The sequence below is a fragment of the Dreissena polymorpha genome, chromosome 1, assembly GCF_020536995.1.
Source record: "Dreissena polymorpha isolate Duluth1 chromosome 1, UMN_Dpol_1.0, whole genome shotgun sequence".
Lineage (NCBI taxonomy): Eukaryota > Metazoa > Mollusca > Bivalvia > Myida > Dreissenidae > Dreissena > Dreissena polymorpha.
Genome location: NC_068355.1, coordinates 148,902,190 through 148,915,956, shown reverse-complemented (window position 1 = coordinate 148,915,956; position 13,767 = coordinate 148,902,190). Strand labels below are relative to the sequence as shown.

At 37.4% G+C, this 13,767-nt stretch overlaps 1 protein-coding gene across 9 annotated transcripts in view; it reads right to left on the bottom strand.

Moving 5' to 3' along the window:
* Positions 1–13,767, bottom strand: part of LOC127855107 (muscle M-line assembly protein unc-89-like) — a 190,624-nt gene that overhangs the window by 73,611 nt on the left and 103,246 nt on the right. For all 9 annotated transcript variants that reach the window (XM_052390504.1, XM_052390534.1, XM_052390478.1 and 6 more), the window contains exon 5: positions 2,105–2,180. In XM_052390504.1, coding sequence (XP_052246464.1) covers positions 2,105–2,180 — 76 coding nt within the window. The remainder of the gene's footprint in view (positions 1–2,104; positions 2,181–13,767) is intronic.

Genomic DNA, 13,767 nt, shown 5'->3' with positions numbered 1-13,767 from the left:
CCTTTCTCCAAAATGTCCTTATATTGACTTGAAAGATCATAGGTCAAAGAATCCTCAATGTATGGTGTGGAAAGCAATTTACTGTGATAAGCTGTTTGGACCTTGACCTGGGACTTGAAATCAATTTGTATCTTCCTTTCTTTAAGTATTCATCACAACAATACACATGATTTTTAAGGTCTTAACATTCTCTAGGTATCGCCTGGAAACAATTGGTCCAAGGATGCAAACTGAAGGTGCAAAGCAATATGAACTGGCTTCTTCAATGGGCTGGGGTAATAAAATTAATATTACATATTCCTTGCATGACTTATGATATGTAATGTTTGTCAATGAAGATGCACTTTAAGAATTTGTTTGTAACATCATTATACACAAGTGGGAATTCAAAAATCTCTGCTATGAACATTGCAACATAATTTGAGGTCAAATTGTACCAGTACTGCCATGTTTATCAAATGCCACCCAGTGATTAAGTCCATGTCACATTTCAGGAGTTATTTGCACAGCTGCAGCATGTACAACTTGGAATAGTCTGTTCAGCATTCCTGTCGCCATGAGGTCTTGTAAAAGTACAGCTCATTTAAATAATTCAAACCAATGTGATATTAACATTGTCTTTGTGGTGTTTCTATAGAGACCTGATATTCTTAAAAATACACATAGAATCTTGATAGTTTTTTGTCATAAAAAACATGTATTTCCATTATCTTAAGTACAATTAATTTTGTAAACAATAAATATATGTTTGTTATACTATAAAGTATTTGATGGGTCTACAAGGTTATTTATAATGTGTCTTTGTCACCCATTCAATTTTGGCAGCCAACAACTGGCCAATTATGCATAATTGGCTTGTGAAGTACCGAATAAGAACAAAAAGCGAAATCACATTTGTTTTTGATGCATACAGGATAACAAACATCAATTTGTTAAAGAAAGACAAATTAGTCTATTAAAGACTTGTTAAATGCCTGACACTTGGAACCTGAAGTGTTCAGATATTTGGAATGTGGTGAAAAACCTAAATCTTCTCACAATGCTAACTAGCCAAATTTGTTAACATGTGCTCAGGACATGAGGAAACTATTTTGACTACTGTTATTGAGTCCAATAAATGCACACATATTAAATTGTTATTTTAGAACTAACACTAAGGCGCAAACTGGTAAAAAATATTCTTCATGTCGGGTCAGGGGGAAAAAGCCAAGAAAATTCCAGTCCGGTCAGATATTTGGTAAGTTTTAATATAACTAAATTAATTTTCATAACATATTTTAGCACATTAATTGTTAAATTGAGTGAAAAGTCAGATTACATTGACTGTTATTATTTATATTAGTTTGATTTATTTAATTATCATTCATGAAATGCTGAACAGCGTACATTATACGTTTATAATAGTTATTAGGTATACACAACGTTGTTGAGCACAATCAGCAAATGTTAGTTTTGTACATCAAGAATGACCTTTATTGAAACATTACTTACTTGGAAAAGCAATACAAGAAATATATAAACAATATATATCCTGAAGAAAAATTAAGCTTCTTTTACTTTGACCCCTCACAATTTTACTATTAGCTCTTACTGCCATTTCAACTTTTGTCAACATGCAGGTATCTGTATGAAACATTGTTATTATTTTATTTAAATAACAGATAATAATCAAAATTAATGCTTTTTATGGGTCACTTCTATTTATTTATGAATATTTGGATTGGAAACAATCCTCAAAATAAAAAAAAGAATATATTTTTACTGCACTTGTCTAATCTTTCTACAGGTACACTTCAAACATGTAATCTTCTTCTTTCTAACTAGTGCCCCAAACCAGTTACGTTCGCAGAAACTTTGACAAGGATATTTTATTTGACTCACGAGTACAGGTTTTTTTCGGGTACCCATTTGAGAACTAACTCACACACTTATGATTTTGGCTGGTAACAGACTATCTTTTCTCCTTTTATCTGAAAACCTTTTTGCTCACCACTCATGAAAATAGTTATTTATCTAATTAAATTCTACAGAAACCAACAAATATCCTTAGCATTGTCAAATATTGTGGCATCCTACTATGATTTTGTTTTAAGTTACACCTTACCTCTGTTGTGTTGTCTCAGCTGCCTCAAGGCCAGTCGTATCTTCTTCTTCTCATCATAATCTTGGGTCTCGCTCAACTGAAATGACACAACATTTAACAACCATCATTAGTGCAGTCAACCTCTGAAACCTTGAGGTACATAGCTATTTGAATACAGCCAACCTGCACAGGGTACAACAGCACTACCTTGCTAAGCAGCTCACATACTTAAAGGGACCTTTCCAGCCAACCTGCACAGGGTACAACAGCACTACCTTGCTAAGCAGCTCACATACTTAAAGGGACCTTTACAGCCAACCTGCACAGGGTACAACAGCACTACCTTGCTAAGCAGCTCACAAATTTAAAGGGACCTTTACAGCCAACCTGCATAGGATACAACAGCACTACCTTTCTAAGCAGCTCACATACTTAAAGGGACCTTTACAGCCAACCTGCACAGGGTACAACAGCAATACCTTGCTAAGCAGCTCACATACTTAAAGGGACCTTTCCAGCCAACCTGCACAGGGTACCACAGCACTACCTTGCTAAACAGCTTACATACTTAAAGGGACCTTTCCAGCCAACCTGCACAGGGTACAACAGCACTACCTTGCTAAGCAGCTCACATACTTAAAGGGACCTTTCCAGCCAACCTGCACAGGGTACCACAGCACTACCTTGCTAAGCAGCTCACATACTTAAAGGGACCTTTCCAGCCAACCTGCACAGGGTACCACAGCACTACCTTGCTAAGCAGCTTACATACTTAAAGGGACCTTTCCAGCCAACCTGCACAGGGTACAACAGCACTACCTTGCTAAGCAGCTCACATACTTAAAGGGACCTTTACAGTCAACCTGCACAGGGTACAACAGCACTACCTTGCTAAGCAGCTCACATATTTAAAGGGACCTTTCCAGCCAACCTGCACAGGGTACCACAGCACTACCTTGCTAAGCAGCTTACATACTTAAAGGGACCTTTCCAGCCAACCTGCACAGGGTTTCAACAGCACTATCTTGCTAAGCAGCTTACATACTTAAAGGGACCTTTACAGCCAACCTGCACATGGTACCACAGCACTACCTTGCTAAGCAGCTTACATACTTAAAGGGACCTTTCCAGCCAACCTGCATAGGGTACAACAACACTACCTTGCTAAGCAGCTCACATACTTAAAGGGACCTTTACAGCCAACCTGCACAGGGTACAACAGCACTACCTTGCTAAGCAGCTCACATACTTAAAGGGACCTTTCCAGCCAACCTGCACAGGGGGTACAACAATGCAGCACTACTTTGCTAAGCAACTCACATACTTAAAGGGACCTTTCCAGCCAACCTGCACAGGGTACAACAGCACGGTATCTTGCTTAGCAGCTCACATACTTAAAGGGACCTTTACAGCCAACCTGCACAGGGTACAACAGCACTACCTTGCTAAGCAGATTACATACTTTAAGGGACCTTTCCAGCCAACCTGCACAGGGTACAACAGCACTACCTTGCTAAGCAGCTCACATACTTAAAGGGACCTTTCCAGCCAACCTGCACAGGGTACAACAGCACAGTACCTTGCTAAGCAGCTCACATACTTAAAGGGACCTTTACAGCCAACCTGCACAGAGTACAACAGCACTACCTTGCTAAGCAGCTCACATACTTAAAGGGACCTTTCCAGCCAACCTGCACAGGTAACAACAGCACAACCTTGCTAAGCAGCTCACATACTTAAAGGGACCTTTACAGCCAACCTGCACAGGGGGTACAACAATGCAGCACTACCTTGCTAAGCAGCTCACATACTTAAAGGGACCTTTACAGCCAACCTGCACAGGGTACAACAGCACTACCTTGCTAAGCAGCTCACATACTAAAAGGGACCTTTACAGCCAACCTGCACAGGGTACAACAGCACAGTACCTTGCTAAGAAGCTCACATACTTAAAGGGACCTTTACAGCCAACCTGCATAGGGTACAACAGCACTACCTTGCTAAGCAGCTCACATACTTAAAGGGACCTTTCCAGCCAATCTGCACAGGGTACAACAGCACAGTACCTTGCTAAGCAGCTCACATACTTAAAAGGACCTTTCCAGCCAACCTGCACAGGGTACAACAGCACTACCTTGCTAAGCAGCTCACATACTTAAAGGGACCTTTCCAGCCAACCTGCACAGGGTACAACAGCACTACCTTGCTAAGCAGCTCACATACTTAAAGGGACCTTTCCAGCCAACCTGCACAGGGTACAACAGCACTACTTTGCTAAACAGCTCACATACTAATAGGGACCTTTACAGCCAACCTGCACAGGGTACAACAACACTACCTTGCTAAGCAGCTCACATACTTAAAGGGACCTTTCCAGCCAACCTGCACAGGGAACAACAGCACAGTACCTTGCTAAGCAGCTCACATACTTAAAGGGACCTTTACAGCCAACCTGCACAGGGTACAACAGCACTACCTTGCTAAGCAGCTCACATACTAAAAGGGACCTTTACAGCCAACCTGCACAGGGTACAACAGCACAGTACCTTGCTAAGAAGCTCACATACTTAAAGGGACCTTTACAGCCAACCTGCATAGGGTACAACAGCACTACCTTGCTAAGCAGCTCACATACTTAAAGGGACCTTTCCAGCCAACCTGCACAGGGTACAACAGCACTACTTTGCTAAGCAGCTCACATACTAATAGGGACCTTTACAGCCAACCTGCACAGGGTACAACAGCACTACCTTGCTAAGCAGCTCACATACTTAAAGGGACCTTTCCAGCCAACCTGCACAGGGAACAACAGCACAGTACCTTGCTAAGCAGCTCACATACTTAAAGGGACCTTTCCAGCCAACCTGCACAGGGTACAACAGCACTACCTTGCTAAGCAGCTCACATACTAAAAGGGACCTTTACAGCCAACCTGCACAGGGTACAACAGCACAGTACCTTGCTAAGAAGCTCACATACTTAAAGGGACCTTTACAGCCAACCTGCATAGGGTACAACAGCACTACCTTGCTAAGCAGCTCACATACTTAAAGGGACCTTTCCAGCCAATCTGCACAGGGTACAACAGCACAGTACCTTGCTAAGCAGCTCACATACTTAAAAGGACCTTTCCAGCCAACCTGCACAGGGTACAAGAGCACTACCTTGCTAAGCAGCTCACATACTTAAAGGGACCTTTCCAGCCAACCTGCACAGGGTACAACAGCACTACTTTGCTAAGCAGCTCACATACTAATAGGGACCTTTACAGCCAACCTGCACAGGGTACAACAGCACTACCTTGCTAAGCAGCTCACATACTTAAAGGGACCTTTCCAGCCAACCTGCACAGGGAACAACAGCACAGTACCTTGCTAAGCAGCTCACATACTTAAAGGGACCTTTACAGCCAACCTGCACAGGGTACAAGAGCACTACCTTGCTAAGCAGCTCACATACTTAAAGGGACCTTTCCAGCCAACCTGCACAGGGTACAAGAGCACTACCTTGCTAAGCAGCTCACATACTTAAAGGGACCTTTCCAGCCAACCTGCACAGGGTACAACAGCACTACCTTGCTAAGCAGCTCACATACTTAACTTTCCAGTGAGGAGATATAATGTGGATACAGTTTTTTGACACAAACAACATACAGAACATCATTTTGATGTCATACGACAGACCTCTCTGCTAAATTGAGGTAACCCGTTATGGTGTCTATTGCTTTTCCTCTCAGTGATGTTGGTTTTCATTACTTTTTCCACAGACTCTGATAATGTAACTGATTCAAGTCAAAAAGATTAAATTCAAGAGATTTTGAAGAGAAGAAACCATCAAATGGATCCATGGATTCATAATTTCATATGTTGAAAATGAACCATACAGAGGCCAAAACAAATTAACATCCCTAGTTCAAAAACTACCAGATTAGGTCACCTAGCATTACATCAAAGTTGGTTTGGGCTTACTATGATGTTAATTTGATGTTAACTGTTCACTACTAAATCAAACACATGAAATGATAAGGTCTTCTTTTTATCTTCCACTAGATGCCAGAGCTTTACTTCAATGTCATATTTCAGAAATAAATTTCCTTTTTGCAAATACCATGATACCTGATATATTGCGCCCATTCATAGACAAATGACTTTACGTGGAGTATTATAGCACCTTCACCAAGCTTATTAACATCACGTTAAGGCATGTACAAATATTGGTTGTACTTTGGTAGGGCTTTTCTTTCAATTAATATTTGTAGAGCTAGCTTCTTGAGATCACGACTGTTTACAATGAACAAGAACAGTCAAGATATACTTTACAGCTTTACTCACTGATAGCCTGTAACCCTGCCATAATTAGGTAATATTACTGAAATTACATTTCACTATTAAACAATATCATTACATTTTGCAACATTAAACAGTTTCATAATACAACATCTCAAAGAAAAAAACTTTGGCCTGTTGCAACCATAAGAATGGTTATACAAATAAATATTACTATGTATAATAACATGTGATATAACTAGTTGGTTAGTTAAAAGGTATCAAATATTATTGAAAATAAACTTTGTAAAATAGAATGCATGAAATGTATTTGACATACAAGTTATGCACCAGTAGGTGATTGCTAAAAGTATAATAGCATATGGTTGTAAAACTTATATAATAAATCCTTTGTTGTTGTTTGTATTTATTTTTTTCTACAATTCAATCATCAAAAGACTTCTGCCCTTGTTGTGTTTATGGTTTTATTTTATACATGGTGCTTTTTCTGCGATATAGACTAAAGGTAACTTTGAGGCAAATTACTCTAACATATTTTCAATTTTTCATCATATCCACCCAAATCTTCTTTTGTTAAGCTTTTCTCATAGATAACATTTCCTCTAATACAAAGTCCAAAGATAATGTTCTTGTGATTTTAAAGGGAGGCTTTTGGAGTGAGACTGTGACCCTTGGGTCACCAAAATACCAACAATAAACATGTATGGCGCACCAAAGGGGTCGAAACTTTAACTCTGCTGCTGCAGAAAAATCCTGCTCCACCAGCATTTATTTTAAGATTATGGCATCAGCCAATCAGAACTCTTGTTATATTTGCCATTTGCTGCAAACCTGGTTTGTTTGGAAAAAATGGCTGCCGCCTGTTTCACATCTTCTGCAAGTTTTTGTGAGGACCTGTTTAAAGTTTAACATTGACATGCAGTAAATGCTTTATATTTCAGCTGAAATAGTCTATCATAAAGTTGTTGCCATTCGCTAAATAAGAAAATCGATCATAAATGTCTAACGGCTGTTAAAACTTGTGCAGAAATTACGATGATGACTGATAACAGAATGGTTGTGGGTTCTCTGTTTCTATCGATTTACTTACTTAATGATTCTAAAGTGTGAATATGGTGCCGAGGTGAATAACACAAAACGATTTGAAAATAAATAAATAACAACTACGAAAAAAGGATGAGAATTTAATAATAATTGATTAAAACACAGATTATAAGTTCGTTTCAGTATTTCTAAAGTTATTGTAAGGTCTTTTTTGTTTCCGTAGAGGTAGCTTATGTCGTCTGTTTGTAAGCTCAGATTTGATTGGCTGACGGGTTCAAGGGCTTATTCTAAAAATAAATGCTGCTCGAGCAGCATTTTTTCTGCTGCAGCAGAAGTTAATGTTTCGACCTCTTTGGTGCGCCATAAACATGAACAACAATAGTTAATATAGTAGATGACCCTTGACCATATCTCCACTTAAAAAGGTAGTGTCAAGAATGGATCTTGCTTGCTCTCTGTCTTCAGTTGAACAAACACTTAAATGTATATGAAAGGTGATTTAATGTTGGAAATTCAGAACAGGGAAAAATATTTGGCTTATGAATTAATTTGCATTACAATTTTTTATAAGCCGTAACATCAATAATTATATGAATGTACAACATTAACTTGAAATGGCGGGTATACATCATGCTGAAGACCCACTGTTTTGGTGTCATTGTGACAAGGTCAGAACTTGCATGATTTGTATTAAAGGAGTGACTGTATTAACATTTAGATTTTGTTAAATTAAGTATTTAAATGATTTAACTATAAACCTGAATGATTCAACGCAAATTGATCAGTCATTTGGCGTTGATTGAAGAATTTTACAAAACATTCAGTTATTGAAAAATCGAACTTCGTGTAATTTGACATTTGAGTAGGCTAATATTAAACCATTTTATCAGAATAATTGGGCAGCTTGAAAGGCAGGGCTCTTCAACCCCATGAGATGGCACTTCTATTTGAAGATAATTTGTCTTACCAACCTAAACTCATTGATTGTCTGCTACAAAAGTTTAATACAAATTACGCCTAATAAAAATTATGTAAGTATACACCTAACATTCTTGCCACAACCTGAATAAATATTGTTCTGCGATCTTTTTCTAAGTGACAAAGAAATATACTTAAAATATTTTAAGAAGTGGAAAAGTGATAATTGACAGAAGAGGAATACAATATTGGACAGATTGCAGATGGCATGCAGCAATTTACTTACCTCAGTGTTGGTGTCCAGGGAGAACTTATCAGGCAATGTTTTGAAAGAACTTATTTCGATGCTTATCCTGCGTTGAAAATACATTATGACTTCATTAATGAATATATTATCTCCAGGCATATACAATGTCTTCAATCCACCACTCTTCAATAATCAATCACTGTTCAATCCTCCCGGTGATCAGTATCCTGTGTCATGTCACTTTCAGGACCACATTTTTCATTCTCCAATGTCTTACCAATTAACTGAACATCAATCAATGTGTCTTGTGAGAATACAGACACTTATGGTCTGTCATTTAGCAATCCTAGATATTCCATTGTCCCGGAAATTTAATTTATCATTTTGCAAGATTATAGTCTTAACTTCATCCAAATCATGTATCTTGATAAAGTAAATTAATGCTACAATGTTCTAACATTCTTTTATAATTCCATAATTATCTAACTCCAAATAAAATGCTTTATCATAATTGTAAGATATAAAAATTATACTAATCCTTGCAACAACATTTTTTAAGCAAACCCTGGACACTTGTGTACAATTCTGTCACAAGTTCTTTGCCAGAGATTACACAAGTATTGTCACCAGCTCTGAACATTTGTTTGAGTTACTTTGTCTGATGCATAATCAATTTAAACACCTCACTTTTTAGATTTTTTAGTATTGCGTAGGCAGGCTTACTAATCAGATATATGTTCTCAAGGTACCAAGGAATAATGCTATCATATTTAAGGTACCAAGGAATAATGCTATCATATTTTTCTATCTATGATATAAACGTCTTTGTTACAATGTTACATGAATGGCTAAGATCTCAGTATGAAAAGTTTTGAAATGAATGACAGTGTAATAACTTTATTCAGTCCCACTAAATCATTAAACCTGCAGGGATTGATTCTTAATTTGTTTTTTTAAAGACTTCGAATTGAAAATTGAGACTGCTTACAAAGAATCAACTTTCATTTTGGTAGAAAATAATAGTATTTTAACATGTGTATTCTAAATTTTAGAAAAAAGCATTAAGTTGCTTGAAATAGAGTAAAACAAGATTGAAAACAGAACAAGAAAAATAATTTTTAAACAAATATTGTATCACAGGAATTATAAGTCCCTATTAAAGACGCAAAAAAATTATTCCATCATTTCTCGACAGTAAAATTGTACACAAGTACACAACAAATATACACCATAACTATAATTTTTAATAATCAACAAAGAGACATTAATTATCTTATTGTTGTTGTATTATACGTTAAATGCAAAATGTTGCTCTTATTTAATGGTGTAAAGTCAAAACAATTTTATCCACTGTCGGCCGCTGCATACAGTCTTTAGCTGTGTAAAGTCAGAACTAATGAATGATGTCATTTATCAAGCGTTTGAGAACTTTTGATCAGTAATTGGTCCCGATTTAAGTCACAATTATAAAATGAATTCTTAATCCTCTTTGAAAAATAACATGCATCTCCACTTTCATGAAATATTAAGCTTCATGTTTATGTATCAAACCAAAACCAGAGTATTGTTTTCCTTACACATATATTTTGTGACGTCCTTTGATGATACCAAACTTAAAAGAATTGCTCTTCAAAATACCTTATGTTATTTTGTAAATCCTTCTAGATCACTTATGTTTACATTCTGATAAAAACACTGATGACAACATATGATCTCAGACACAACCTGATGGTTTTCATGTAGGTATTGATTGATTTACGTATCAAAGAAGCCAGGAGACATCTTTTGCTAAGGGAAAGGTCATACCTGCATACTTAAACAGAATATTTGCTGTCCTTCCTTGACAAAATAATCCATACATTTATCAGGTTAATGCAGGATGCAAAATTAATTGTTATGTGCAAACATTGCATAAAATGCAACCAAATGATCTGTAAGCTACAATTTATTGTGCATGTTGAATGACATGTCATGTTGTGGTGAAGAAATGCAGCAACAAACATTGTACAGAAATATTAATCATTGTGTGTTCACAAAATCGAGCAATTTTCCATAATCTAAAGAAATTGACAGTGCCTTATTTATAAGCTCTTCCAATCTCGGTGACAGGTTTAATAAAATAAATTTCCAGATTATTATGAGAGCAATTTAGATGCCTTGGAGTTAATAATTTAACTGGAACATTTTATTCTTTTTACAACTTATTATAAATAAAAAAACAACAAGCATTTTTAAGTGGATAATAAGCTTAACACTCACAATTAAAATATATTTGTATATATTCTGATAATCACATACTGCAAACAGAAAAAAAGAATGTTATATCCTTTCTAAAACACTATTGCACAACGTATAAATCAAAACTACATATCCTTATATTCACATATTTATAATAATTTTTCAGTTTGTCAGTTTCACTGAAGACCATTTGGAACCATTAATATCAACAGTTTACTGGCACCATATAGCTCCATTGAAGGTGTTTATTATCAAGATGTAAGCTTGCATATATAAGACACACAGCAATGGCCTCCACCTGTGCGCAGGCAGTTTTTTTATCCATCAATGGTCTTCTTTGGATAAACATTATGCAATGTCATGTCTTAGAGTAATAAACTGGCAAAGCTGTAGGTGTTAATCCTTATTTACAGTGTTTACAAATTGATCAGTAACATTATGGTGGTGTTCAAGATTTACATTAAGCAATGTTTGAATAAGATCACATGTCCAGCTGCACATCAAAGACATCTTTTGTGTTAAACAAAGAAAGTATTACATCATTTATTATCTTGTAAAGGAACAAAAATGAATGCAACATATTTATATAAGATTAATTTATAGCAACAGTTTACATAATTTATATTTAGTCCAATATACTTACAAAGTCAATATGTACTGAAGAGCAAACAAAATTAGTATTAATATTCATGAACTATGTAAATAACAAACAATTGCTCAAAAGACTTCCTTTCAATGAATAAAATGAGTTAAATGAAATGAAGTGTCAAATTTAGTTAATTTATATTCTTTATGCAATACTTATACTGCCTGCTTACTTTTCACTCAAACATTACTTCTGAACAAATACTGTGTCTGGCAAGATAATATATAGTTGTTTAAATAAGTATCACTGAAAACCTTGATTATTTATCTTATTGATAATATAATACAACATTAAAGTTAAAAAACTTTAATTTTGTTCTCACTTAGATTTAACACATACCGGTATCTCACAAGCATAAACATTCAAACATTTGATTCCTTAGGTTATTATATGTTCTTGTCTTGAATTTGTATTACAACCCTAAAACACGCTACTTCCATTTGAATTCATTATCACAATCTTGGTTTCAGCTAAATCCATTTTAATCATAAAACTAACTAAAGCAATTAACATAGTTTAATACCCTACAAAAATATAAAAATTGAGCTTGACACCTGAAGTGTTGGCTCACTTTGTTACACTGGAAATTGGCAAAATCGTAGAGTAAACATGCGTTTATGTGGATAGGCACTATAATGTAGAAGCATACAAAGAAGTGATTATTCTTCAAATCACAAAATAAACAGAGCTTTTTCACTGTCTCATTTGTATCTTAGTTCAAATTGAGATAGTTGTGTTGAAGAATGTACAATGATAATAAGTAACCATTCATTGAAAACCTATCACATATTTGATAGCATTTAAACTAAATCCCTGGGTAAGCAAAAACCACCTTAAGTCACATCTTGAAAACAAACTGATTGCCTATAAGCTGCCTCATGCAAAAATAGATGTTATGCCATATACTGCAAGCAAAGCTTCAGGCCTGCCCACCCAACTGCGCAAGCTGGTCTGGAGCTACTCTGTATGCTGCCACAAGAGAACCAACATTGCACAACTGTATAGTGGACAGCGTAGGTCCTTACCAGACAGCTAGATTGAGCAGGCTGATCTGGAGCTACTCTGTATTCTGACAATAGCACCAACCTTGCACAACTGTATAGTGGACAGCGTAGGTCCTTACCAGACAGCTACATTGAGCAGACTGATCTGGAGCTACCCTGTATTCTGCCACAAGAGCACCAACCTTGCACAACTGTATAGTGGACAGCGTAGGTCCTTACCACACAGCTACATTGAGCAGGCTGGTCTGGAGCTACTCTGTATTCTGACAATAGCACCAACCTTGCACAACTGTATAGTGGACAGCGTAGGTCCTTACCAGACAGCTAGATTGAGCAGTCGGGTCTAGAGCTACTCTGTATTCTGACAATAGCACCAACCTTGCACAACTGTATAGTGGACAGCGTAGGTCCTTACCAGACAGCTACATTGAGCAGACTGATCTGGAGCTACCCTGTATTCTGCCACAAGAGCACCAACCTTGCACAACTGTATAGTGGACAGCGTAGGTCCTTACCAGACAGCTACATTGAGCAGACTGATCTGGAGCTACCCTGTATTCTGCCACAAGAGCACCAACCTTGCACAACTGTATAGTGGACAGCGTAGGTCCTTACCAGACAGCTAGATTGAGCAGGCTGATCTGGAGCTACTCTGTATTCTGACAAGAGCACCAACCTTGCACAACTGTATAGTGGACAGCGTAGGTCCTTACCAGACAGCTAGATTAAGCAGGCTGATCTGGAGCTACTCTGTATTCTGACAAGAGCACCAACCTTGCACAACTGTATAGTGGACAGAGTAAGTCCTTACCAGACAGCTAGATTGAGCAGGCTGATCTGGAGCTACTCTGTATTCTGACAAGAGCACCAACCTTGCACAACTGTATAGTGGACAGCGTAGGTCCTTACCAGACAGCTAGATTGAGCAGGCTGATCTGGAGCTACCCTGTATTCTGCCACAAGAGCACCAACCTTGCATAACTGTATAGTGGACAGCGTAGGTCCTTACCAGACAGCTACATTGAGCAGGCTGGTCTGGAGCTACTCTGTATTCTGACAATAACACCAACCTTGCACAATTGTATAGTGGACAGCCTTGGTCCTTACCAGACAGCTACATTGAACAGGCTGATCTGGAGCTACTCTGTATTCTGACAATAACACCAACCTTGCACAACTGTAAAGTTGACAGCGTAGGTCCTTACCAGACAGCTACATTGAGCAGGCTGATCTGGAGCTACTCTTTATTCTGACAAGAGCAACAACCTTGCACAACTGTATAGTTGACAGCGTAGGTCCTT